This window comes from Argopecten irradians, chromosome 10 (assembly GCF_041381155.1).
Source record: "Argopecten irradians isolate NY chromosome 10, Ai_NY, whole genome shotgun sequence".
NCBI lineage: Eukaryota > Metazoa > Mollusca > Bivalvia > Pectinida > Pectinidae > Argopecten > Argopecten irradians.
The window spans coordinates 5,862,483-5,887,423 of record NC_091143.1 but is presented as its reverse complement, the minus strand read 5'-3'; the positions used below and the strand labels follow the sequence as shown (position 1 = coordinate 5,887,423).

Here is a 24,941-nt window from a genome sequence, read left to right as displayed (position 1 = left end):
GGAGTTTTTTTTACAGACAGACAGTCGGACCAGACAAGCTGACCACTATCTACAATGTATTATAAAAATATAAAAGATTTCATATCGAAGGTCAGCCTCCAGTAAAGCTTGATGATTAATGGTGAAGTAAATAAAGGAATCATATTATTGTTTTTAGTATATCATGATATCAACACAACTCGTAACAAACATGGTAATTTTTAATAACAATATCAACAATTCAAAAATATTATTTCAATGGTTCATGCGATTCAAATTGTACAAAATCACACTGGTTTTCATCACAAATATAACATGGTTTATCTATAATCTGATTCAGATTCGTATTACATGTTCAATAAATAAATAAACTAATGACATGGTGGCTTTCGTTTTATACGTACAACTGATCAGACAAGTACAGCATGCCCTCGATCTCCTGGTGTCACTATCACTTACATATATATTACGGAGGTCATTTCAAGGGAAAAACAATCAACAGACTCGCACGATTGCACAGAGTGTCAACTTGATCGTCTGTGCCACATTTCGTACACACACCGTCCTTCACAGAGAGGTGGATAAAACGACAGTGATAGTAACCCCCGGGGAATCGAGGATAAGAACAGCACACTGTTGGCTAAACCTCTTTATCTCGAGCTCTGATAACACAGTACTCTGTTTATAAATGTCGGAACTAACTTGGTTAATACTTCAAGCTATAGTCTAACTCAATAAGACCCTTTTATACCAATTATAATGTTGATAAGTCGTTAAAAGTTACATGATAATTACATTACCCCTTTCGCTAGTTTATTATAATGGTTTTCAGGAATGCCATTTAACACAGACGAGGAAAAAACTATTATATTTGATAAAGTTTAGACCCTGCTCAACAAATAACGAAGAAGATAATTGCCCTTTGTTTTTTCATAATTCGCGAGATATCCAAGGTCTTTACTATCCCTATTCCTTCGAGATAATGAGGTTTAAGTTAAAAGCTTGTTTCTGAAATGGTAAGTACCGGTAGTTACAACGGTATATCATTATTACAGTTGAAAATCTACATTACTTCAACGTTTATTGCTATCAACGAGACTATGAACACAACACAAGAATAGGAGAAGGGCATCTTCTAAAATATGGCACAATTACAAATGCAGTAAAACTATTAACGGAATTAAAATCAAAATACAACATGCCACTATTTCTTAGAAAACGTGGCGCGACCGCACGGCAACATTATTATGACTCCTGGTAAAATGCAACTTACACTTACCAAATGATAGGTTAGATGGAATGCCTTAAAACATAGGCGTTCACTGAATAACAACATTTGCTTCCAAAATAGTTATTATCGTATCTTCGTTTTTAAATCAAACGTCTTGTATATCTCAATATAAATAGAGACAACCGAATTATCCGTTACTTATGGTATTGTGTGTCCGTCAAAAATGTACAAGAATTTATTTTATATCTCTAAGCACCTTTGAGAGCGAAAAGTTTTGCTATTTACCTGTACCCGAAAATAGTTCGTATTTGTCAACATAGTACATATAATAGATGACATTTCGATTCATTGAAAATATTGCTTTTACAAACAGAATTTGTGATATCATATTCACTGTACATGACGTAATTCCAGAGTATAAGACATCATATTTATTGTACATGACGTAATTCCAGAGTATATGACATCATATTTACTGTACATGACGTAATTCCAGAGTATATGACATCATATTTACTGTACATGGCGTAATTCCAGAGTATGTGACATCATATTCACTGTACATGACGTAATTCCAGAGTATATGATCTCATATTCACTGTACATGACGTAATTCCAGAGTATATGACATCATATTCACTGTACATGACGTAATTCCAGAGTATATGAAATCATATTTACTGTACATGACGTAATTCCAGAGTATATGACATCATATTCACTGTACATGACGTAATTCCAGAGTATATGACATCATATTTACTGTACATGGCGTAATTTTAAAGTGTATTACATCATATTCACTATGTGTGACATAATTTCAGAGTATCTGAAATATCTGTCTATGTCTGACACCATTCCGGAATATATGACACCACAGTCAGTAATCACGGATTTTAGGTGTATACGACATCATTACGGAGTGTATGACATCACGACCATTGTCTATGACACATTTACCAGTTATGATACTACAAAGCAATAACGTTACGATATTTTATAACATATGATACTGCGATTACGTAAGTGTTCAAAACACTTTCTTCATTTATATACAATGAATGAAGACATTCACTCTACAAACACTTCATTCAAGTGGCGTGTGATATAACATATCCTTACTGAACTATAAAGCGGTACTATTGCGGGGACATATCAATTATAACCCTGTTAAAAACATATTCTTTTACTTAGACATCAATTACAATGTCATGTATACAGTGCTCCACACGTAATAATACAACAATAGATAAAAACATACAATGACAAATGGAGCCACACGTGTAATGACACAGTAAGATACGAAACAACATTTCCCCAATGAGATCACACCGCTGATAGAAATGAAACTTTCACCAATCATTCATCTATTGCCATTAGAGAACAGATAGCATCATCAAAATCACTATCAATAAAAGTCATGCATATATGTGTATTTATTGACAAAAATAATCATACTCTTGGAAATAAAAGTAAACAATTATTTCTTGTGATTAACAACGTCTTTAAGATCTGTGATAAAATCAGTCATATTTTGAAGAAAACCTCATAAAACTCAAAATTTTGAAATAAAAGAACTCAAGGGAGAAAGTGAATTATGTTGAAGAATTTAAGAGATAACTTGTTAGTTTACGATATCTCCTCTTCTTAATTTCTCATTCGTTTAATGCCCTAGCAATAACTAGTGTAATGTTCCGATTTCGCAATGTGTATGTGAAAAGAAGGGAGGTAACCGTCTGAGTCCCGCATACACTGTAGCTTTGTTTTAAAGTTGCTCTACGTATGAAGTTGAGGCATAACCTGCTCATGTTATACACGATTGTAAATGTCCAATTAACTTCACAGTAACTTGGCATTTAAACGTTAATGAGCTAAATAATGAGCTACTTGACATTTCTGAGAGACAGTCTAATAATTTGAAAATCTAATTAAAAATTCTATGTATAATCTGCTACACTCCCGGGAAAATGTTTACTCTGTTAAATACAATCTAGGCCATTTCTGAAATAATGTATTAATCTTATATCATTTAGTGAGTTTAAAATAATTGTTACAACATATACATTTTGTAAATCATGAAATGGATAGAAAGGATAATTTGTGTTCGTTACATAGCTTATGAACATGCTACCATATATGGTGTTTCAGAGAAACTGTTACTCAAATAAATGACTCACTTTGAAAGGACTTCTTAACTTGACGAACAAAATCGTGTTCCTATAAAACTGCAAAGGTGCATCATTGACCTGATTTAAAATACAAACTAATTTAAACGATGCATTTGATACATTCATTTTCTTGTGACTGGTGACAATGATTTCACTGAGGATGTTAATCAGAATTTCTATGTCTGGGACCAAGACCAAAGGAAACTCGGACTTTATACATATAAAGATATGAATTGAAAGGTAATTAACTTCAATATGAAAATATAAATGAAATTGCGTTCCCTTAAAATCACCACAAGCAAATAAACGATGAAATGAGTACAACATAGGCTTATAATCACTGTCTTTCATCCATTCAAAGAAGACATGTTGATAAATCCATATTAAACATAGAACAAACGGTCTCGGATTGGCTAAACATTCAACGGACATACAGAATATAATGAATATAATTAAAACAATAAACATTATCTGTTTATGTCTGTCTACAAAATAATGAACACACATTTATAAGGGACAAATGTTGAAGACATAGTAACACTTACACTACACATATTTGGAATTCCTTGCTTTAGAAAAAAAACCAATTCAAATACTTCTTTTGCTGTTAATTTATCCATTATATAAAAATAAATGATTGAACTTCAGATCCATCAGTAATTATAACTAGACATTTTTTTCGTTAAGACTATCATTATGGCTAGCACAGAGTCTCCAAGGTGAAACATAAAAGTCTAGTACAACGTGAACATTCTAATGTTGTATATGACAGACAATCTTTCCCAGGGTGCATTGCGGTCCCCACAATTTCACCTCTGTGAACGGCCCAGCGAAATTTCAAGATTCTTGAAAAACATATTTCGGACACAATCTAATTTCTTAGAAACATATTGTAAGTTACTTTTTGTATCCTTTTCCCGTAAACGACTATCAGTTCTGACATAATATAATTTGATCATTCAATATCAAACCAAAAAATAACGGATTCTTTTGCGGATACACTAGATTTACTTGTAAGTAAATAGTCAAGTTTTGCATACGACGTCGCCTTTTCAAAAAAAAAATCACTGTGACGTCATACATGAATAAGGCGCAATGTTTTAATAATCGTCATGACGCAATACTCTGTGACCCGAGGGTTCAACAGACGGGTTGGTCGTGAGCCGTTGACAGAGGTGAATATGGGGAACGCACTGAACCCTTGCAGAGATTGTATGACAGAGTTATCTGGGCTTGATTGGAGGCTGTGTTCACAAAAGACGTGACATCACAATAAATACATATACCTTCTATAAGAGCAGATAACTCTGCAATGTACATATACAGAATACACGTACCAACCGACACACGGCGTGTGGTGATCACGTGATCCAGTAGTACCGAACACGACCTGCTTCAGATTTAACTAACACTGTACTGAACCGATGGTTTTGCACGCTGATCAAGCAGTAGAAACCTATATATTACCGGGAAACCATTTCTTACAAAATAGTGCAGTTTTGTCATTTTCGACTCTTTGCATTGTTAATTTTGACGTGTACATTACCCTACGAGCGTATTTACATTACCGATCGTATGCACAGTAACCGAGCATATTCACAGTAATGAACGTCTCCACAGTATCGAAGTTGGCCGTAAAACAACAGTTTTTAAATAAATAGTTGTTCAGGAAAATAAAGAATATTACAGTGATGAACCAAACCGTAAAATAATCAGTGTATTAAAATGTTAATTTCATCGCAGGTTCTCACGTGCAGCGTGTGCAGTACCTTTTGACCACGTGACTTCGCCACACAGAATCACTTCGACATAAACTATCAGCTGTCATGACTTACACGCCTTCAAGTCAGCCGATCAAAACTAACGAATACATAACTTATTACCAAAAGACTAAAACCAACATTTGAATATATGATGGCATTTTAAGTATGCTATGGAATTCCATGTTAAGTGATTATGCCGGACGGTGGTCAATAGTTGTAATTATTGAATTGCCATTTTTGAGATATTATTTCTGCCTGACATGACCTCATCACTGGTCCTTGCTGGTCCATATCTAGACATAGCCCGCTTTTCTCATGCTTTATGAATCCATTCTAAAAAAAACATTAAATGTAAATATAATTACATCACATATTTAAAATTTCATAAGCAATATAAGCTCGAGTATAAATCACATGTGTATGCTTTATTGGATTGCATACATCACATAACATCATACATTACATACATCACCGTCTGCTGCAAACAATGTGTTTGGAATTCAGTTGTATTTTTAATTACACTGCAATGTTCATGTGCCGATGGGCCGTAAGGCTAAACTTGATAAATGAAATAAACGGAATACTCTGAACTGTCAGGTAGGCTCTAGTTGTTCTGTATGGTCTTTATGAAAACCCAATTTTACCATACGTCTGTCCGTGTTTATGATACACCGAACCTTAATCTAAAGACGGGGAAAACGTGTTTTACAACAAGGCTGTGAAATTTAACAGTCTGTTTTATCACCCATACGCACGTAAGCGTGCGAGGCGTTAAAATCTGTAAAAACTACATGCAGTACAGAGAAGGTCACTGGAGCGTAAACAAACGCATCAGGCATGAAACGGAAAATGTTTACAGGCAAAAAAGGCTATCAATAAGGGGCTGCTAATGTTATTTTAAAATGACTTAAGTAGATCAGTCTTACGGTTGTGGTATCGAAAACATAAATACATTTGGCAAATAGGGATTTTAAATTTTTTATTTCAACAAATTTTATTGACGAGATCTTATGTCAAAAGGACTGATTAACAAGTTAAACCTGTATAAACTATTTCCTTGGATTTGAATATTTGATTAAAAGCTAAATGTAATTAATATAGAAAAAGACACGTTAATTGACTAGAAGACACGTTAGGACTACACGATTGTTTAGAACATGTACCATCCTTCACTTTCTACATTCTTAATTAAAAATTGTGTGAATGATATCGGAAATATCAGCGAAAAACGAGTAAACAAACAATTACAAGTAATGTTGGTTGGTTCAAAACGGAACTCAACTCCTAAAAGTTATTTGGTGTTGGTCCAGATTCTTATGGGTAAAAGTCGATTTCTCCCTCAATGCCGACTACACTTGCCATACAAAATTATTACCGCGTAAAGTCACTCATTTCGATCAACTACACAAACGTTCTAGGTGGTTTAGTTTCGCGTTGTCATTCCTTACTACATGCTTGACAATATGATTTCGTAAACTCTATCGTAATGGTAGACGAACAGTTTTAGCGGTCATTTGTTATCTCGGATTCTAATCGGCCTCAATATACGTATTTAATCGCATGAAGACTTCATTATTTTCTGACCATTTATTTTAAAGGAGATGTCGATATTTCCCAATGAAATGTGCTACAGCATATAATAAGGCAGTGGCGAGGCAATAGATGGAGCAAACAAATAAGATTCTCATGAATATATACATCAGTATACCTACCTTCTCGTGTAGCCAGGTATCCCTGGGACCAATGATACAGTCCTCAAGCATTGGCCGTACACCGTCAAACATCTGTTTTAGTACCACGCACTGTAGGGAGGTCTGGAGAAGCTTGTCCTGTCTCCAAGAGAACCCCTGAGGACAAACATAGAGTCCATATAAATCCTTTATTACATAATTAATAAGGAATTTATCCACCAAATTAACAGGGGACAACTCTAATTCACTATTCAACAAGGTACACTTCTACTTAATTATTCAACAATGACACCTCAAATTCACTATTCAACATGGAACTCATCTAATTCACTATTCAAAGAGGGAAATTCTACTTCACAATTCAACAAGGCAGCCCCATAATTTACACTTCAATAAGACACAATAAATCAATCTACCACACCAATAGATATGTATCTGTGAGATCTATGATAATAAAAAAATACTCATTGAATAACAATACATTTGCTGAACTTTCTTATACTTTTTATCATCAAGATATGTCACAAAACATCCATAAATCCTTCCGTACACTTGTTGGTGGTGGCGACACACGAAATAAATTGCATATAAGTTCTTAATAACAAAATGACAGATTAAGATTATCTATAATATTTAAAATAGAACCCCTTGCTTACCTGTGCTGCTAACTTATAATGACATGGTTCTAAAAATAGATTTTCAGGAGCCTGGAACAAATACTGGTGGTTGTCTAAGCAACGGTTATCCTGGAGATTTCTGGCCTAAAATATATTAAAAGACATGATTGAGCTTCCTGAGAAGATAGTATGTATCAATATGATTATACGTTACGATAGTTAGAGAGTGAGATTATTGGAAGGTGTTATGGACATTTTTTAAGCTTTATAAACACATAGTGTCAATTGCTACTAAAATGATGACATCTCCTTGTCTGAAAACGTAAATTTTCATCTTCCTGATGTACGTTAAGACACAATACTCTCACCCACCATACTATATCTAACTACTATTTTGTTATTTGAGCATTGTTGATCTGAGAATTTGTATACTCAAAATTATAAATAAAAGCGAGGGAGATCCATACAATGCTACTACAAACGTATATACCACCATCAGCAATCTGATTAAAGTTAGACTTGTTATTCCGCTTCACTACGATGCTTTGGACCGTATGATAGAGCAATCATCCGTGACTGATAATCTACCGAAAAGTGCTATGAAAAATACCACCATGACACAACAATACATACCGATCCCCAGGCAAATACATTTTTGTCAAACACAGCCAACTCCGGCCAGATATTGTCCATGTACCATGTAAAGTTTTTACAGTGTAAACTTTCTTTTAATTTTAGTCTTTCCGATAAATCCCCAGAATCCATATTCTGAAAATAATTTAGAATATTGCAAATTTTCAATGTAACCTTATAAAAAAGTGTTTGTAAATGTTTTTTTTCCACACCATATCATCAATTCAACCATAAATGCACATATTTGATATACGACATCAACGAGTGTATGTTGCCAATCAAGTATGCAAGATGGACGATGATTTGTCAGTCTAATACAGTCTATAGTAATCGTAAACCATCTATATAGCTAGGTCTGTTACGTGACGGAAGCAGACATTAATAGCTGTAGGCAGTCTAGCTAGGTCTCATATCATGACAAGGTAACATGTCAAGGTCGTATCATGGTTATAATAGAAACTCTTACTCTACATTTGTGGATTGGTCAGTCATCTATCAAGTAGGTTGATATCATAAGTTACACTGTTTGCTAGTGGCCAAATATGGAACAATATTGAGTCTAAAATAATTCTTGACGATTTCTCAATGATGTTGGCAGTGCCATCAGAAGTAACTATCACACGACTTTTTTCATCTTTCTCGGTGCAATCTATTGTCGAAACCAAATATCATATTCTACTAACAAATACGAATAATATGTCTTGGATAGCATAAGGCGTCGATTTAACGAATGGAATTACTTAAGGACTATACGAATGTTCTTGTCGGTGGCGGGAAATGTTTGTTCAGACATAAATGTGTAATGTTAGGTATTCTGCTCACTTATACATAACGAAATAGCGAAATTGTGCACATAAATAATGTAACAATCGATACCAATCTATACTCCAACATTCTAGTGTACCAAAGTGACTTCCTCTCGTATTACTCCGTCAGTACTGGCGACGGGACGTTACTAGGGTAGATTGGAATGGCTAATCGGGTGCACATATACAATGCAAAAAGTCTTTTCTTTTCTTTTTGTGCAGATAAAACTATTGATTTCTAAATCTCTTTTGTTGTCAAGCGATGACATATTTGATGTAAAGATCCCAAAGCTTTCGAGGCCAGTTTAAGCAAATTAATCATTAATTAATACAACAGCAAACAATTGATCGGTCAATTTTCAGGCCTTATTTCAAGACAAAAGTAAATAATATTAATTGGCCCATATAAAGGATAGGCTGCCTTATTATTCCAGAACAAAAAAAAACTTTTGCTACCTAATTCCATTTACAAACGTAGACAATTGACATTCAAAAACACCTTTTATCTTACATTGATTTAGAATATGTAACACAATAAGCTATCAGAATCAATATCAAGCGCGTCCTTTACGTTGATAGAAGAAAGTTTGCATATTGGAAATGCAATAATTATAATAAAAATGCATTCCAGTTAGCGGGTCAATGATTTGACTGCTCTATATTTTCATTACAGAAAACAATTTTTACATATTGATTAATCGCCGTACTTTTTTTTTAAACTCAAATACAAAAAATACAAATGTTTACTAAGGAAATTAATCTAAAACACACATATACATACTTTTACAATTAATTGGTTTTTCTTAGATACTAAAAGTCATTTTATTTGAAGATTTCGCGTCGTTATAATTTTCGAATGTCCAACATCTCCGCGATCAGTGACCCCTACTGACTATTCTACAAAGTTTTTTGATATTACGTGCATTTTTGTATCTCTCAAACATAAAGAGCTTTACGGTAGTGTTGGCCCCTCTAACACTATGTACGTTAATGTTACCTTCATGTCTGGGAAGTGATCGTAGATGAAGCTTTTATGGCGGGGCTCCATCCACACCTCTACCGCCCGTCTATAATTATACACCTCTATATGGTGTCGACCCCCGGGGAAACTATAAGGCTGGGTACGGGCTATGTGTCCCAGGTGTGAACATGGCAGGTGTATTAACCTCCCTCCACACATCCATACCTATCGAGACGAAACACAGAAATAAAAAAAATGATGAGCGCAAAACTATATTTATATATCATTAAAAAATCTTTACAAAACAAACATATATATAAATATAATTTATTCCGATATAGAACAAACGGTTATAATAACAACACAACATGTAAAACAAATCACAAAACATCAACATATCAGTATAGTACAGAAGGGGAGAGAGGACGTTTTCACATACAGAGAAATATAGCGAAATCTACTACAGAACATGATTGGCTGTCTTTCCTCTGAAATTTATAATGAGTACGCTTCTATCATTAGCTAGGTACATTTAATGAAGGAAATACACGAACATCAAGATAAAGGAAAGGAAAACTGTATTGTGCCAAGGCAAGAAACAGCTTAATTACAATACACAACCTCTTCACATGAATGATGCTGTAACAGATTGTAAAATTATGTCATTATGTTGCATTCCATTAGAGAAAATATCATTTTAATAGTGCTATATAATTACAAATGAGCTTTTCATGTCATTAGACCTGTTAACCAATGTACCAATTATCTTATCGTCACACGCAAGGGAAATTTATACAACTGTCACCGACATTAATCGACTCGTATTACTTATACCATTACACGTTAGATGTTGTAATTGTCTGCACAATTTGTCATTGGCGTATTAAAACTGTGACAACTGTGAACGTATTAAGAGCAGAGTATTTACGTTGACCTGATAATGTAACATACGGCTTTTACTTCGACATGATTCCTTTACTATCTAATGCTGAAATAAGACGCTGTTTCATACTTGAAACAACCATGACAGAAGTAACATTATTTTGACAATTTCTCTTGGTTTCATACTAAAGGTTTAATTATATTTCACAGAAATGCACAAATAATCTGACAGAATTATAACAGAATTGAAAGCCCTCCTAGAGTTTACAGAATTGAAAGCCCTCCTAGAGTTTACAGTTTTCTGCATATCCGGCATCTTGGTGGGAGAGTGAAGCCTGTTTTAGGGGAAATTGCTGCTCTAAGTCTGGTACATATAAAACTGTCAAACAACATAGAGTCGACACACTAGACGTAGCTTTTTTCTGTATAGTTCACATAATATTGATATACCGGAACACGTCCCTACGCTATTTTTACCTAAAACATCAAACAACCATATTAACTACAATGAAACTTCATATATTTAAAACAGTACGTTTCAACACGGGTCTCTGTTTACAGAGCGATAACCTTAGTTTGATTTTGACTCAGTGAATGTTTGGCTTTTTGTACAGGAGTGTAGCTGAGAGTGCCTAGAGACGGAGACATGTGTCCAGGAATACTCATAAAACACTTACGCAGCAATGCCAAGGAGCGTTTGATATCACTTAGGATTATAACTATAGTCGCGTTGTGAACTCGCTCGCCTTATCGACGATTTATAACCAACATCAATGCATTGATACACCGCCAATACAACCAATGAATTGACAGATGACGTGAAATATATTTATTTTAGTGTAACAGGCTAATACTTTTGTAGTGAATAACGTAAAATAAGAAACGACCGGAAAATTCATTCATAATTCCATTACGGTTAAGAAAACAGTTGAAAACAAATTATTGTGTAATGATATCGTATTAGGACATAGGTTGTGGCAATATGCAAACAAGTTAGATAATCTTGATAGAAAATATATGTTTTATGTACATCACTGACACACTGAATACACAATGCCAGAAGTATTCAAAATCAAAAAATATAGCAATAAGTCGTCATCAATAGCCAGTAAAAGTACATAAAGGCATTCGTGAAGGAACAAAAACTAAACTAGGATATCCGGAAGTGTAGCGTTCATCGACGTCACACATCAAACAAATCTAGGTCACTCCCAAGTGAAGGTTCAATGTAAACTTAGAATTGGACATTTACCATATGTCGCTAAGTAGGGAACATGTCTTATTTTATTTCTAGCTCAGAGAGAGGACATTTCCTAGGACAAGTGTAGATAAAGGACAAAAAACGCACGTAGTTATTCAAGGAAGTAAGATTTATTTATATATCAAGAATCTTTAAAAAGTCGTGCTCATTGAGAAAAATAAAAGTACAAAGCCTTTTTATCACAAGTGGATTTGTTATTTACGAGAAACCAACGGTTAAAAAAGCGTAGGAACCGTGGTTTCTATGTATACCTTAAAAACCTTTCGACCGAAGTGTAGGTTTTTGTGGTGTGCAAACACCGCTGGTATCATAGCTGACCTAACAATATAGCAATGGTGAAAATGGCAGATGATCAATATATGTTTTCAGTATGAATTGGAATATAATGCATGCCTCTCTCACCTTTCCAAAACATTCCAAATTACTCGGTTTATTTAACCATTGATGATATTTTCTATTTAGCTATTTAAGTATTGTTTTTCCGTAGATGTACAGATATCTATGAAGCAGAAGACGTTTACTCTTGATGAGCATCTTTTCGTGTCTTTGTGTTTCTTGAGTCTCGTCTCACAATTTTTTGTTTCAAGCAGATTGTTTCATTGAACAAGTGATTATGTTTTGATTTGATTTTGTGCTGCCGGTATTTATTATGCTTTAAAACGCACACAAGATACATGTACGTTAGTATATCGACATTAAAAAGGCCAGACCGTGATCAACTTACCCTCCAGGCCATTTCCAGGTTCTCTCCTCCCCATACTTTCATACCCTCGTCATAAGTCCCTATTTCACCAAAGTATCTACTATCGATGGCGTATGCTGCCCCAACCATTACAGCACCTCTGGAAATAGAGATGATTTTATAAACACGTATCATACAGCGTGTAATGGACTGATACGAAAACACCGAATGTGGTGAAACATTTCCAATGGTCCTATACAACATTTCACTTTGATATAAAGCATTCGGTACTCTTCGCTCACTACGAACATATTGACAAGACATAAATATATACTGAACAGGTTCCAAACGACATACTTCGATCGTCTGAATTTTTTCTGTATAATAAATTTAACTAATCTTTAAATATCTATAAATGATAACCTCAGTATCCTCTACTGTTTTGACCAGAACTAAGACTATGGCCATGCCCCTGTCCTCTACTTACGGTCGGGGCGCGTCCTCGGTTATGCCCATTTGGTCCTGCCTGAAGAATGTCTCAAAGAAGACCAATCTCCAGTCGAACCCGTACCGTGTCAGATAGCCCTCATTGAAGCGGTATTCGAACGTCTCACTGTTTATATAGTCCAGAACACCCATAGCGACAGTCTTCCTGTTTTGCTTGATCTCCGTAAGAAGCGGCTGCACCCTACAAAACCAACATTCAGGGTCATGTAATGTGTTACGGTGTATGAATGTCTATATGTTATGGAAGGCTGTGGTATATTAGTGTTGTGTCCTCCCGTCCTTGGTGTAGTGCTTTCTCACATGTCGACGAAGACACCGAACAAGGACACCTCACCTGGTCCACACTGAAAATGCTACATCGCTGATACAATTGGTGTGTTCTTATTCTGTTTTCTTTTGTTTGAAATGTTCTTCATTACATTTTTATCACATAAAGATGATGTACTATGTACGGGATAAGTACTTGAGGTTGTTATGTTTGTGTTTTTTGGAAGGTTGGGGTACGTTTGTTTAGACTGCACGTGCTATCACCTGTCTAAAGAAGGAAAAACAATTTTGGTTTATTGAAGTATTTTGCACAAGACGAAATAGCAATTGGTTATTTTTCTCTGTATTGTACTTGTAGTTAATAATTAAATGCGATATGCAATTGCAATCGATTGCGAAACGCGCGAAATATAATCGCACGTGACAAAACGCTGCTTGACACTATTACATTTTTTCTATTGTTTCGGTCTGTAACTTCCATTGTACGTACCAGTCGATATTGACCTCCATGTGACTGTCGAAAAACACGACCACTTTTCCTTTCGATGTTTTCCATCCTTGTATCCGGGCTTTGATTAGACCCACACGGACAGGAAGTCGGATAAGTTTCACAAGGCCTGATGGGAAGTTGTTTTTAATGTAATCTGCAAGAGGCTTCTTCAGCTCCTCTGCAAAAGAATACATATCTATTATTGAGAAACAAAGAGAGCATGCGCACAATAAAACGTTATGTTTCCAAAATGTGTTTACAGTGTGTTACATGCTGTCTCCCATTCGTTGAAATTCAAGTAATATATGATTTTATACTGCGAGTATTACGCTATAGCTGCATAACCTATAATAGTTTATTAAATTCATCTTAACTCATCTTATTTGAACATTCCGTGACCAAACGTGATTCAGTGACTTGGTTCAAAGTACGTTTACTATTTTCTACGAAAACAACTTACAATTTTGAAACAGACAATCAGAAGTGACATAACAAAATTCTAGATCGTTTTTACAATATGGAATGACATTTATAATATCTACGCTAGTGGAAAATCGCGTTAGGTTTGGATTGTTAGATAATCAAAATAGAAAGTTTGTAAACATGAATTTTTGGAATGGACCTGACATCTTAGACACGTGATACTGTACAACTACAATGTTTTAACTTGATGCTTGATGAGAAGGTCAATAGATACAGTATATATTCAAAAGTGAACTGGGAATTAAGTACATGTGTATATCCTGAGACACGACATTAAATGACTGGATTCCGATTAGGATAGACTGTGTCAACTTCAACATCTTCTGAACCATGAATACAATGAATATAATACAATGTGAATAACAAACATGAAACATATTTATATATCTAACGCGTCTTTGTAAGAAACTTCCTAACAAGTCTCAATCACTGCTGACGCATAATTCAAGACACAAATATAACCGAGAAGCTTATCTATACGGATGATAAAGCACACACCTACTATTACACTTTATGGTGTATGGATCCTATTGATATCCGAACAGTGATACCCAGATATCCGTGGGCTGTGTGAGATCTGTGGTGTTTTAAATGGTGCATGAAGTATAACGCTTATTCAGCAGTAACAACATGTGTTAAGATGTGCGGTAAGTGATATTGCCGAACCTGTCTTTAATTTGTAGTTTCTAATCGGTTGGTGGACTCCAATGCTTCCTGAACAACCAGAGATGTTTTTATCTACGTACCGGTTTACATAAAAGTAGCTGATGGTGCAATCCCTAACTACAGTCCCTCGGTAGTGTGATTTATAATGACAAGGCATGTCCATTACACATGTCCGCACTTATCATTTACATGTTTACTACGCCCTGCACTGTGTACATTTGACGACACTCTATCAACTTCTTCAGGTAATCAACCATATAAATATAGACTGTATCACCAGTAAAGTTTGTCATGTGAACAGAATATAACATCTTACCCAAATGGGAATGACGTATTGTTTCACCAAAACTTTGTAAGAGTACAAACTTCTGAAATGTGACATAGAAGTCCGAAAACGGTGGTGATTCTGCTTAAAAAGAGATTTAAAAACAAAATCCACTATGCTCTACATGTTGAACTCCCGCTAACTACCCGTTTGACATAGAGACAAGACCACAAGTGGCCAATCAAAGCATGCATGACCACTATGACATAACAGATCACCACGACACCATGCAACAATCACAGCTGGCATACGGACGCGAATACGTACAGACACGGCGCTAGACAATAAAAACAATAAATTAATATCATTAATATAATGAAATGAATAAAGATGTCCCTTCCACAATAACATGACACACTGACCAGTGACTAGTGTATTTTAACAGCGATCTTGACAGCGATCTTACGGAATGTTAAAGGTACATGTCGTTTTCAATTTTACCGCTTACCCATCTCACTGCCGTCGTCCACGAGGATGACCTCCTGCAGAATATGGCGTGGAGTCCTGTTGACGATGCTATATATCGTTCGTATTAAGATTGACGGCCATTCATCGAAGAAGGGCACAATGACACTGGTGGTAGGGAGGTCATGCTCATACTTCTTGGAGGCACAACTAAAATTAAACATTTACTGTAATGAATGTAAGGGTATAAAATAATCACCACAATTATTGGTCTCCTCTACAATAGGATTTAGTGACATACATGTACATTTGTACTTAAATAGACATTATAAACACAACTACTGCTTAATAAGCTTTCCCATTTCAATCAGTTGGGTGGTGCCATTTGAACACTGTAAACTCGATTGTGGTGGCATTATGAATGTGCATATTTAAATGTTGAAGGTGTTGTTTTTTTATTTCTATTACTTTTGATATGTTTTATTTTGAAGTGTTAGTATTGACTATATGGCGTAAGGTAAAGTCTCATCAAAATATAAATAAACGATTTCATTAATAAATGTAATTCTATTTATACATCCATAACCAGTGCTTGTCATTTTCGAGTAAGGTATCCTTTCGATATCAAGATCGTTTTCTTTATATATAATATTGTCTATTTCTTCGTGAGATTCTTTTAAGTAATAAATAAAATTAAAAAAAATTGTTGTATAGCGCATTGCAATTCAGTTATAATTAAAAACTGTCAAGAAGATATTTCACAAAGAATCATTCATCAAAATAAGATAATTTACTTAATAAATATGAAGAAAACAAGCATGTGTAATCATTGGATACGATTCAACAAACATCCGGGATACCGAAATATGAATAACATTAATAAATCAATCATTCCAAAGTTTGTCTCCTATATACACTCTCAGAATTATCTTCTAATATCTTTGTTTTATTTTTTTATTTTATTTAATAAATCACTTGGTGTAATTACATGGTGCAACAGAGTCCTGATACCAAATCTCGGACTTGTGAGAAAGCACCCTGTGGAGCAGCGCATGGCTGTTACCACATATCATCAGGTCAAAATCGTGTCACCCTGTAAGTGGTTTGCAAATACAGGTAGTTTCTCTTCGCTGTGTGGCATTTGATTTGGAGATTTGTTTAGATAAGTGAAATGCAAACGTGATAGTTTAATCACATTATTACATAAAGTTAGGCAGCCTGGTATATAAATCTACACTTCATCAGATAAACAGAATGTAACTCTGGAGGACGGTGATGTCATTTTAGTTGAAAAACTGGTACATATGTATTCTACTAAAACTTTGTTCATTTGGAATCATTTAATATCATTTTCAGGTAATAATCTCAAGAGTAAGAAATTAAATCATATCAAATTAATACATTTTTGTATCAAATTCCAAGGGCATTCAAAAACTGTTGAATTACAATACCATTATTCCTTAAGCAATTTTCGTTTTAGTTTTGACCCCTAAAATGACATTTTAGCATAGCTGTTTGTAGTTTGCCAGTAGCACGTACATGTTACATCATTATTTATTATAACTCCAGCGCGAGGTAGCATGCTAGACTGTCAATAAAGAAAGGAAATGAAAATAAACATATGTTGTGTTTCCTTTTGTCTGCACAATAGCAAACGTATATCAGACTATATATCTCGTCACGGAACACGCCCATTTATTTCCATCAAGATTTCCATTTAGTGGGCTAAGGAAACAATATATGCTGTGAAATTATTGACATGTTCGGAGTATACTAGAACACATCCAGGTTTCAGGTGCTCTTGATTAGGTTGATACATGGCAGCATTTAGACGGATAATCCATTACGGTTTGATGTCTGTACATTTATATCCATAGAAACAAGTTAGACTTCAGTCTACAAACGAAAGTAAAACAACAACTGACAGGCAGAGAAGGTAGGATTGATATTCCCAAGACATTCTAGTAGGGAAGCTGACAATAAGAAGAGTCTATTGAGACCACTCCTATAGAGCATAGACAATCATTATTTGAACGCTAACTGGTGTTTACTCGTGTCTTATTAACAAAAGAATAACATATAGAGAATACATATTAGTATCTTACAATTCAATGTTTATTTTGGTGCGAGACTTAAGAAAGCCGTGTCGAGCATGGACTTTTTTCGGCACGTAATCAATTATTGTTATTTTTTTTTATCTTGAAGTAAAATAAGAAGATCAAACTTTTCAATGGTAATGGTGAAAAGTAAGTAACTTTTGTAACTGGAGAAAAATACTGATTCATCTTATCCTGTTTTTGATAAGAGTAAGATACCATTCGTCAGTGATGTAGCATCTTTAAAGACTCTGTCCCAAACATGAATAAAACAATGTATAATTAAGTTGAGTCAGACATAGAGTTCATTACATTTGCATATTATGATCTGCAGTGATAGTAGGGATTAATAGTCAAAGGTCAGCTAAACTCCTCTCGGATGTGTATCTTCTCAACTAACGTTTTAAAGAGAGATTCGTAAATCAATAGAACAAAACAAAGTAAAATCCTAGCAAGAGTTAAACATGTTTTATACTCTATCATACATGTACGGATGTTCTTCGTTTGGCGTTGGTTTTAATGCCAAACTCAGATTATAAAGGACGCCAAAAAGCAAATAAAACTCACCAGTAGTTCAGATAAAATTCCAAGGTTTTCCATTAGTAGAACTTAATATAAGGACACAACTGTTAATTTAAATATTCCTCAATATTTAACCATCAAGTTTAAAGTCGTGCTCATTAGATCAGCGCCTATGATATCTGTACTCTGACTTACCAGAATAAAACCTCAATTTGTCATACGTCAATGCCAAAAGGTCGTATTCTTGTCGTAAGGGTCAAATCGAAAACTTCTGTTACTTCATCATTTCACTCATAAGGCATTTCCATTTGATAAACAATGCACCGAAAAAAAATGCCTCACTGGATGTCAAAATTCAATGAACATTTTATACTTCTACGTTGGTGGCGGTTAAAAAATTCAATAAGATTGTAAAATTGTTTTTTATTGAAGGATTTATTCTTGAGTTAATGAAGGTAAAATCTGACACACGAAAAGCCAAACCCTTGTCGAACAATGCGCGTGCTTCCAGTCTGTCTAAGACTCCAGTCGACGCGCCATATCCGTGCCCAAAGGTCGGCAGAAAGGAAAAATAATACCAATCACGCGGGAAAAACACTTTGTAAATCCCAAGACATAGTGGGCGCTATCTGAATTCATGTTTTAATAAGATCTCATTTCGATAGAAAATGCACGTTCAAAATCACTCCTTCGTTCATTAAGATTTGAAAATTAAAATGCATTAGCTAACCATTTACAAAAAATTATTTCAAAAGAGTTTTGTAGACACTTATTGTAACGTCAATGTTATTAGTATTTCTGAGAAAGATAAAAACTATATTAAGAAAGGTTTTGAAATTAGTTTAGCATGACATGACGTTGACGGATTAGTCAGTTGATTTTTTAAGTAATGATCAAAGCATTAGCCAATGGCACTTTCCGAAAACCAACGTTAAATCTGTAAATGGAACAGAGATATATAATTTCTTGTGCATGATGAAATGCCGTCGACGGGATATTTGAAGTATTTGAAGTACTTATTCAATTTTATTAACGAAAAGACAAAATATATTAGAGGTTGTAGAAAATAAAATATCTGAAAATATAAATGATCAAAATTGAAAGTGATTTTTTGTTTGTTTCCTCTTTGTCCTTATGCGCCATTTACAATTTTTTTTAGTTTTTTTTTTTTTGTGTTCGATTTTTTAAATTTTGGTGATATTAGCATGTATTGCAAATTCATTTCTTAACATGAATAACAAAACAGTCAATCAGTTGTATGTATTTTTATATTCCAAAATACATTACAACTCAAATGCAACACGTAATAATGTCTTATGATATATCTCAATATTTACAGAGAAGAACGTTCAATTTACATTCGTAAGCTAAAAATTCATTTATGACTTGATGTTATGTAACATTCAACTGGATCAATTCATTTCCACCAATTTTTATTTCACAGACTACACCTTACTATGAATATCATTGCACTGTTAAGAATGCGTAATGTCAATTGTATAATGTTTATAAGGTAAATAAAATGTACCGTGCCAAAGTACGTTCTACAACTAAAGATAATCTAAACTTCATTTATAGATTATGCAATGACACTACAGAAAAGAAAAAAAAGTTTTATATTTACAAAATGATAAAATACATCTACATTATATAATAAGTACTGATACTGATAATGACTTGTCAAAGCTTGCATATCACTACACATCTTACCCAGGCCAGCTCAATGTTTAACTTTTGGAGGTTTCGTGGTCAAACTGCTTACTTGATCCAAAGTCAAATTCTTGATTACGATTGTAAGATAGCCCGAATTTGTCTTACATTTGTATGTATGGAACTGTTTGTCGATTGGACAAGCAACGCCATTCGTCATAATTCGTCCATCAGAATCCATATAAAGGAAATGTATCGGAACAATAAAAGGACGGTGATAGGTATATGATAAAGGAAATGTATCGGAACAATAAAAGCACGGTGATAGGTATATGATTTCGTAAGAGGTTTTTTTTCGTCTGGTTGGGAGTTTGTATTCAGGTTTAGCATCCAAAATTCGTTAAGCCGAACAAATTGATTTGCTCAATGTCAGGAATGTATTAACGGGTAAGGTAGGCAAAGTGTGTAGCACTATAAAGGTGAGAGTTTCTGCTTTTGCAATGAGACACAAAACAACATGATGTAATATACTTCATTTCTCTACTTACATTTGAAAAACGTATAAAATTTGAAATAGACACTGTCAAATCCAAAAAAGTTATACCAAAATAGTTGTTATGTAATGATTTATTTCTTTATCTACTTATATTATTGATAATATTTATTTGTTCATTTATTCATTAATTTATCTATCGTGAAATTCTGCCCCAGGTTTTACTCACTTGTTTGCCTTGCAGATAGGGCGTAAGAATTTTACCAGCTACCCCTATTGTATGATCGTAAAAGACGACCAAATTTGGGATATTATCTCTAATACTTTTTTTCTTCTTGACATCGACTCAATTTTGGCCTTCGGTTGAGCTTGCGCCTGCGAGGTAAGTTCTGGGTTCTGTCCCCTGGCCAAGACACAACACAGTCTAAAAATGTGGTAGTTTCTGCTTCTGCATGGCGCACAGCATTAAGGAAGTGGGACGACTTATTTGCCCGTTGTCAGTATAATGTGGGGTATGTTACTTGATGTCTTCGATGGCATGCTTCAGTGATAAAGCACTTTTAAAAAGACAAGAGTTCCACTTTACAGGAAGACACAACACGAATATACAACTGTCTCCCAAAACACGCACCTCGCACTTCATACACGCAACACACCGCATATATGGGAGACCGTCCTCACATGACCCCGGCTATTTAATGGACGTTACTTAATCAAACAAACAAACAAAAAGCATTCAATGGTGCAGTTAATCATGATATATCTACATGAGCAAAGAGCGAAAATAAAAACTCAAACAGTGAATACCACAAAGCCAAATATACATGAACGTAGTGCACACCTTGCCAAAACCTTCACGATTAAACTATTTAGAGTAGAAACATATGCCCAAAAATGTCAAAAGATGTCAATGAGGAGCAAATTCAAACAGTATTTCAACAAAATATCAAGTGTGAGCCAGAACTCAGCTGACAAAACCTTTTTTACAGGAATGTTTACACTAGAAACATTTACGTAATGTGTGTCCGAAGATTCAGGGACCTAAGTATTGGTAAATAAATTTACATACATTGAAAATGTCCCGTTTTGTTCTTTGCATAATTCAACTATATAAACAGGGAAATGTCTACATGCTAAATAGATATGTAAACGTTAGGTGTACGATACGAATAGCAGTCTTAAAGATGTACTAAGAGCGAACTTCAACATTTCGTGTACAGGTTTACCGAGGATTTGTTTTTAAAGTGTTTCACGGAAATAACAATTCATCAATCAATATCTGTTTTATTTAAGGGAACTGTTAATGCTAAGTGTTATAAGAAAACGTCAAGAATTGAAATATAACGGAGACAAAGTGATATCTTTTTTTATTTTTCATAATTAGATCTCCTGGTGACTGTAGTGTATTTACATTAAGAGATATCTCAATAAGAAGTCTATCATGTCTACACTTTGTGGATATTTGGCGATGATATTTGTGTCTAGATAACGAATTATTATTTTACTATATAGTTTTATATTCTATTGTTTCACTCTTAGGTCATACACTATTGCCTCTGTACGCTGAATAACACTTTGATAAAATCGCACACTAATATCAAACATTCCAATCAGATTAAAGGGTCAGATATTCATCTTCCACCAGCGATGTACTATCTCAAATGGATATAGAAAGTATCGATTATAACCTTACGCATAACTTATTCTTTTAGTATATTTACGAGTGTTTCTATTTTTCATTATTGTCATCTATACAACCGTCACAGACATCTAGAAACATAGGATTATGTTTTCTTATCTCTGTCCAGGACTTCAGCCAAGGTCGGGACAATGAGATCTACATACCGCGTAAGGATTCCGTTATCATATTCTTCTGATAATTAAGCAAAAACAATTTCAATCTAGGGTGAAGTCTGATCAGTAAAAGTAGAGAAAATAGCAGGGAGTTAGATTTGATATGATTCGGGGCAAAAGAGGATATATCATCGTATGACCGACCAAGAATGTCGCTAAAAATAACTATTATATACTTGGACTGAGATATGAGCAAAAGCAATGCTTATAGATTATGATAAGGTTTTATTTTTCTTACAAAATATATCTTTTAATGACTCAAATAAGTGAGGTGGAATTTTTCGTGATTATTTCGTGATTCGTCATTATAACTGTTATTCATCAAGAAACAAGGAATATTATCTATGTATTATTGCAAAGGACACAAACAAACTTGTGATTCACATTTAAGATTTCGTTCACTTTTCCTGTTTAGAGAACTAATTTGGAGTTGCTGTTATCTTAGAACTTTTTACCGGTTTTAAATACAAATGATGTGATATATCTGTAATGATTACGTCGAGGTACGAGAGATAAATAAATTAATCATGTCATATGTGAATAGGGAGGATAGGGAAAGTGTATTATCGGGATCACTATATGTGTAAGCCACCGGTATTACTGTATTGCATGATCTTCGGATAGACTATTCCTATCCACATATGGACGAGTCTTACAAACATAATATCACCTCAAGGCAAGATAGTATGGATGTACACAACGTATGATGTCACTACAATAACGATCCAATGCTTCAAGCCAACATTGTATTTTAGTTATTCAATAGTAAATACCTCAGCAAGCGAACAGTTTAAAGATGCTCCATCGCCGACAAAGCATAAATGATATTCATTAGTTGAACAATAATTGGTGTTTGATCACGTATATATATATGTCAAATTAACACAAAAAATAATATAAAATAATTTATTTCGCCTTGGGTGCATGCGCAATCAGTACTTCCTTCCATATAGGATATAGTGACACAGATTTTTTTCGGGATGCAATTAATTATTTTTCATATTTTTTACTTGAAGTAAAATTAGAAGCTCAAACTTTTCAATGGTGGTAATGGTGTAAAATAAGTAACTTTTGTAACTGAAGAAAAATACTTAATCGTCTGTTCCTTTTTTTAATAGTGAAAAAATACCATTTGTCAGCGGTGGAGCATCTTTAAGTGATAATAATTATTGACGCCCTAAAGAGCAGTGAGACAAGATAAATTTCAACACTCGGGTATAATTCTAAAGCTGTTAAACATTCGTGTTTGGCAGCTTAAGAAGCATACTCCTCGATTTGAGATTTTCCCGTCTCATCCTCGAGATAGTAAAAGATTCTAATGATAATACCCTGGTTTCACTTGACGAGGACTATCTGTCAAATACTTCCATCCTACACAGCTACGTTATTGCAGCAAGAGGAGCGACTTAATAGAAAGATCTCAGTTTAATATTTACCTCGACAGTCTAGAATCCGGTACCATCCTATTCAGAGGAATCAGGTCACTGGCGATCACATTCAGACGGTACTTCTCAATAGCTGCTGCCACATTTTTCTTTTCCGCGCCGACGAATGTCACCCCTCGTCCCATTTCACCTGTACGATGTAAGTCATTAGAACCGTAATCGTCAATAAGTGGATTTCCGGTCTTTAGATCTACACTTCTCCTAAATTCGTCTGCTGTTACCGTTACCAGCCTCTGATTACTTGAGTTTAGAGACAGTGGTGGTTGATGATTTTTAGCAGTGTACTGAACAGTGTCCTCTCGTCTAACCTGGACCCTCCGCCTGATCCCTTTCCCCCCGTGAAGGAAATCATCGTCCTCGAATTTGAAGTGGTCTCCGGAGACCGATCGCATGAAATCCCGCGCGGTTCCGGAGTTCGAATAGAGCTCATAGGTACATATCAGAAAGAATATTCCAAGACAGGTAGCGACATACCGTGTCCTTAGTCTCATGCTGGGCAGAATTCGGACATCGGTTGGACACAAGGTCCTCACTATCCCACCACTTTGTTTACCTCCTCCTAGTACACGCGTGTGTTTACACTCCTAGTACATGTAGCTGTTCCGGATGAATACCCCTGGATACACATCTAACAATACACCTGTGTGGACGGCGTACCTGTAACAGTACAAATCTACCATTATATGTTTATCGAGGGCTAAGTTTTAAAATATACCCCGTAAATCCCTTTTAAATACTGTCTTTTATATCTTCTTGGTTTTATTCAAAATAACACCGATATCGCCTACATGCAGCACTGTCTTGCTATAACAATAAATCAAATGTAACTCGTCATGTTGTAAATATTAGTTAATGATTGCAGTAATCTCTCAAAGCTCAAGTACAAATGTTATATAACGTACAACCCTATATACATGTTATCTGACATTTATTTGCGGAAATTGACAGAAATTTAAATCATACAGGACGTTGACTGCCGAGCTACTACACCTGTCTGTGTGTACATTTGACAGCTACTGTAGGTTTTTATGGTTCCGAATGCAGCTATATTTAGCTAATCAAGG

At 34.7% G+C, this 24,941-nt stretch overlaps 1 protein-coding gene and 1 long non-coding RNA gene across 5 annotated transcripts in view; both read right to left on the bottom strand.

Moving 5' to 3' along the window:
• The window catches only part of LOC138332983 (uncharacterized), a 323,160-nt gene that overhangs the window by 93,880 nt on the left and 204,339 nt on the right, over window positions 1-24,941 (bottom strand). The window lies entirely within an intron of this gene.
• Window positions 188-24,941, bottom strand: part of LOC138332979 (polypeptide N-acetylgalactosaminyltransferase 13-like) — a 42,554-nt gene continuing 17,800 nt past the window's right edge. For all 4 annotated transcript variants that reach the window (XM_069281065.1, XM_069281064.1, XM_069281066.1 and 1 more), the window contains 10 exons: window positions 23,869-24,534; window positions 15,861-16,027; window positions 13,939-14,116; window positions 13,162-13,362; window positions 12,717-12,834; window positions 9,886-10,074; window positions 8,083-8,217; window positions 7,489-7,593; window positions 6,854-6,988; window positions 188-5,474 (listed from right to left, as the gene is read on the bottom strand). In XM_069281065.1, the coding sequence (XP_069137166.1) occupies window positions 5,349-5,474; window positions 6,854-6,988; window positions 7,489-7,593; window positions 8,083-8,217; window positions 9,886-10,074; window positions 12,717-12,834; window positions 13,162-13,362; window positions 13,939-14,116; window positions 15,861-16,027; window positions 23,869-24,368 (1,854 nt within the window). In that variant the 5' untranslated portion in view covers window positions 24,369-24,534 and the 3' untranslated portion in view covers window positions 188-5,348. The remainder of the gene's footprint in view (window positions 5,475-6,853; window positions 6,989-7,488; window positions 7,594-8,082; window positions 8,218-9,885; window positions 10,075-12,716; window positions 12,835-13,161; window positions 13,363-13,938; window positions 14,117-15,860; window positions 16,028-23,868; window positions 24,535-24,941) is intronic.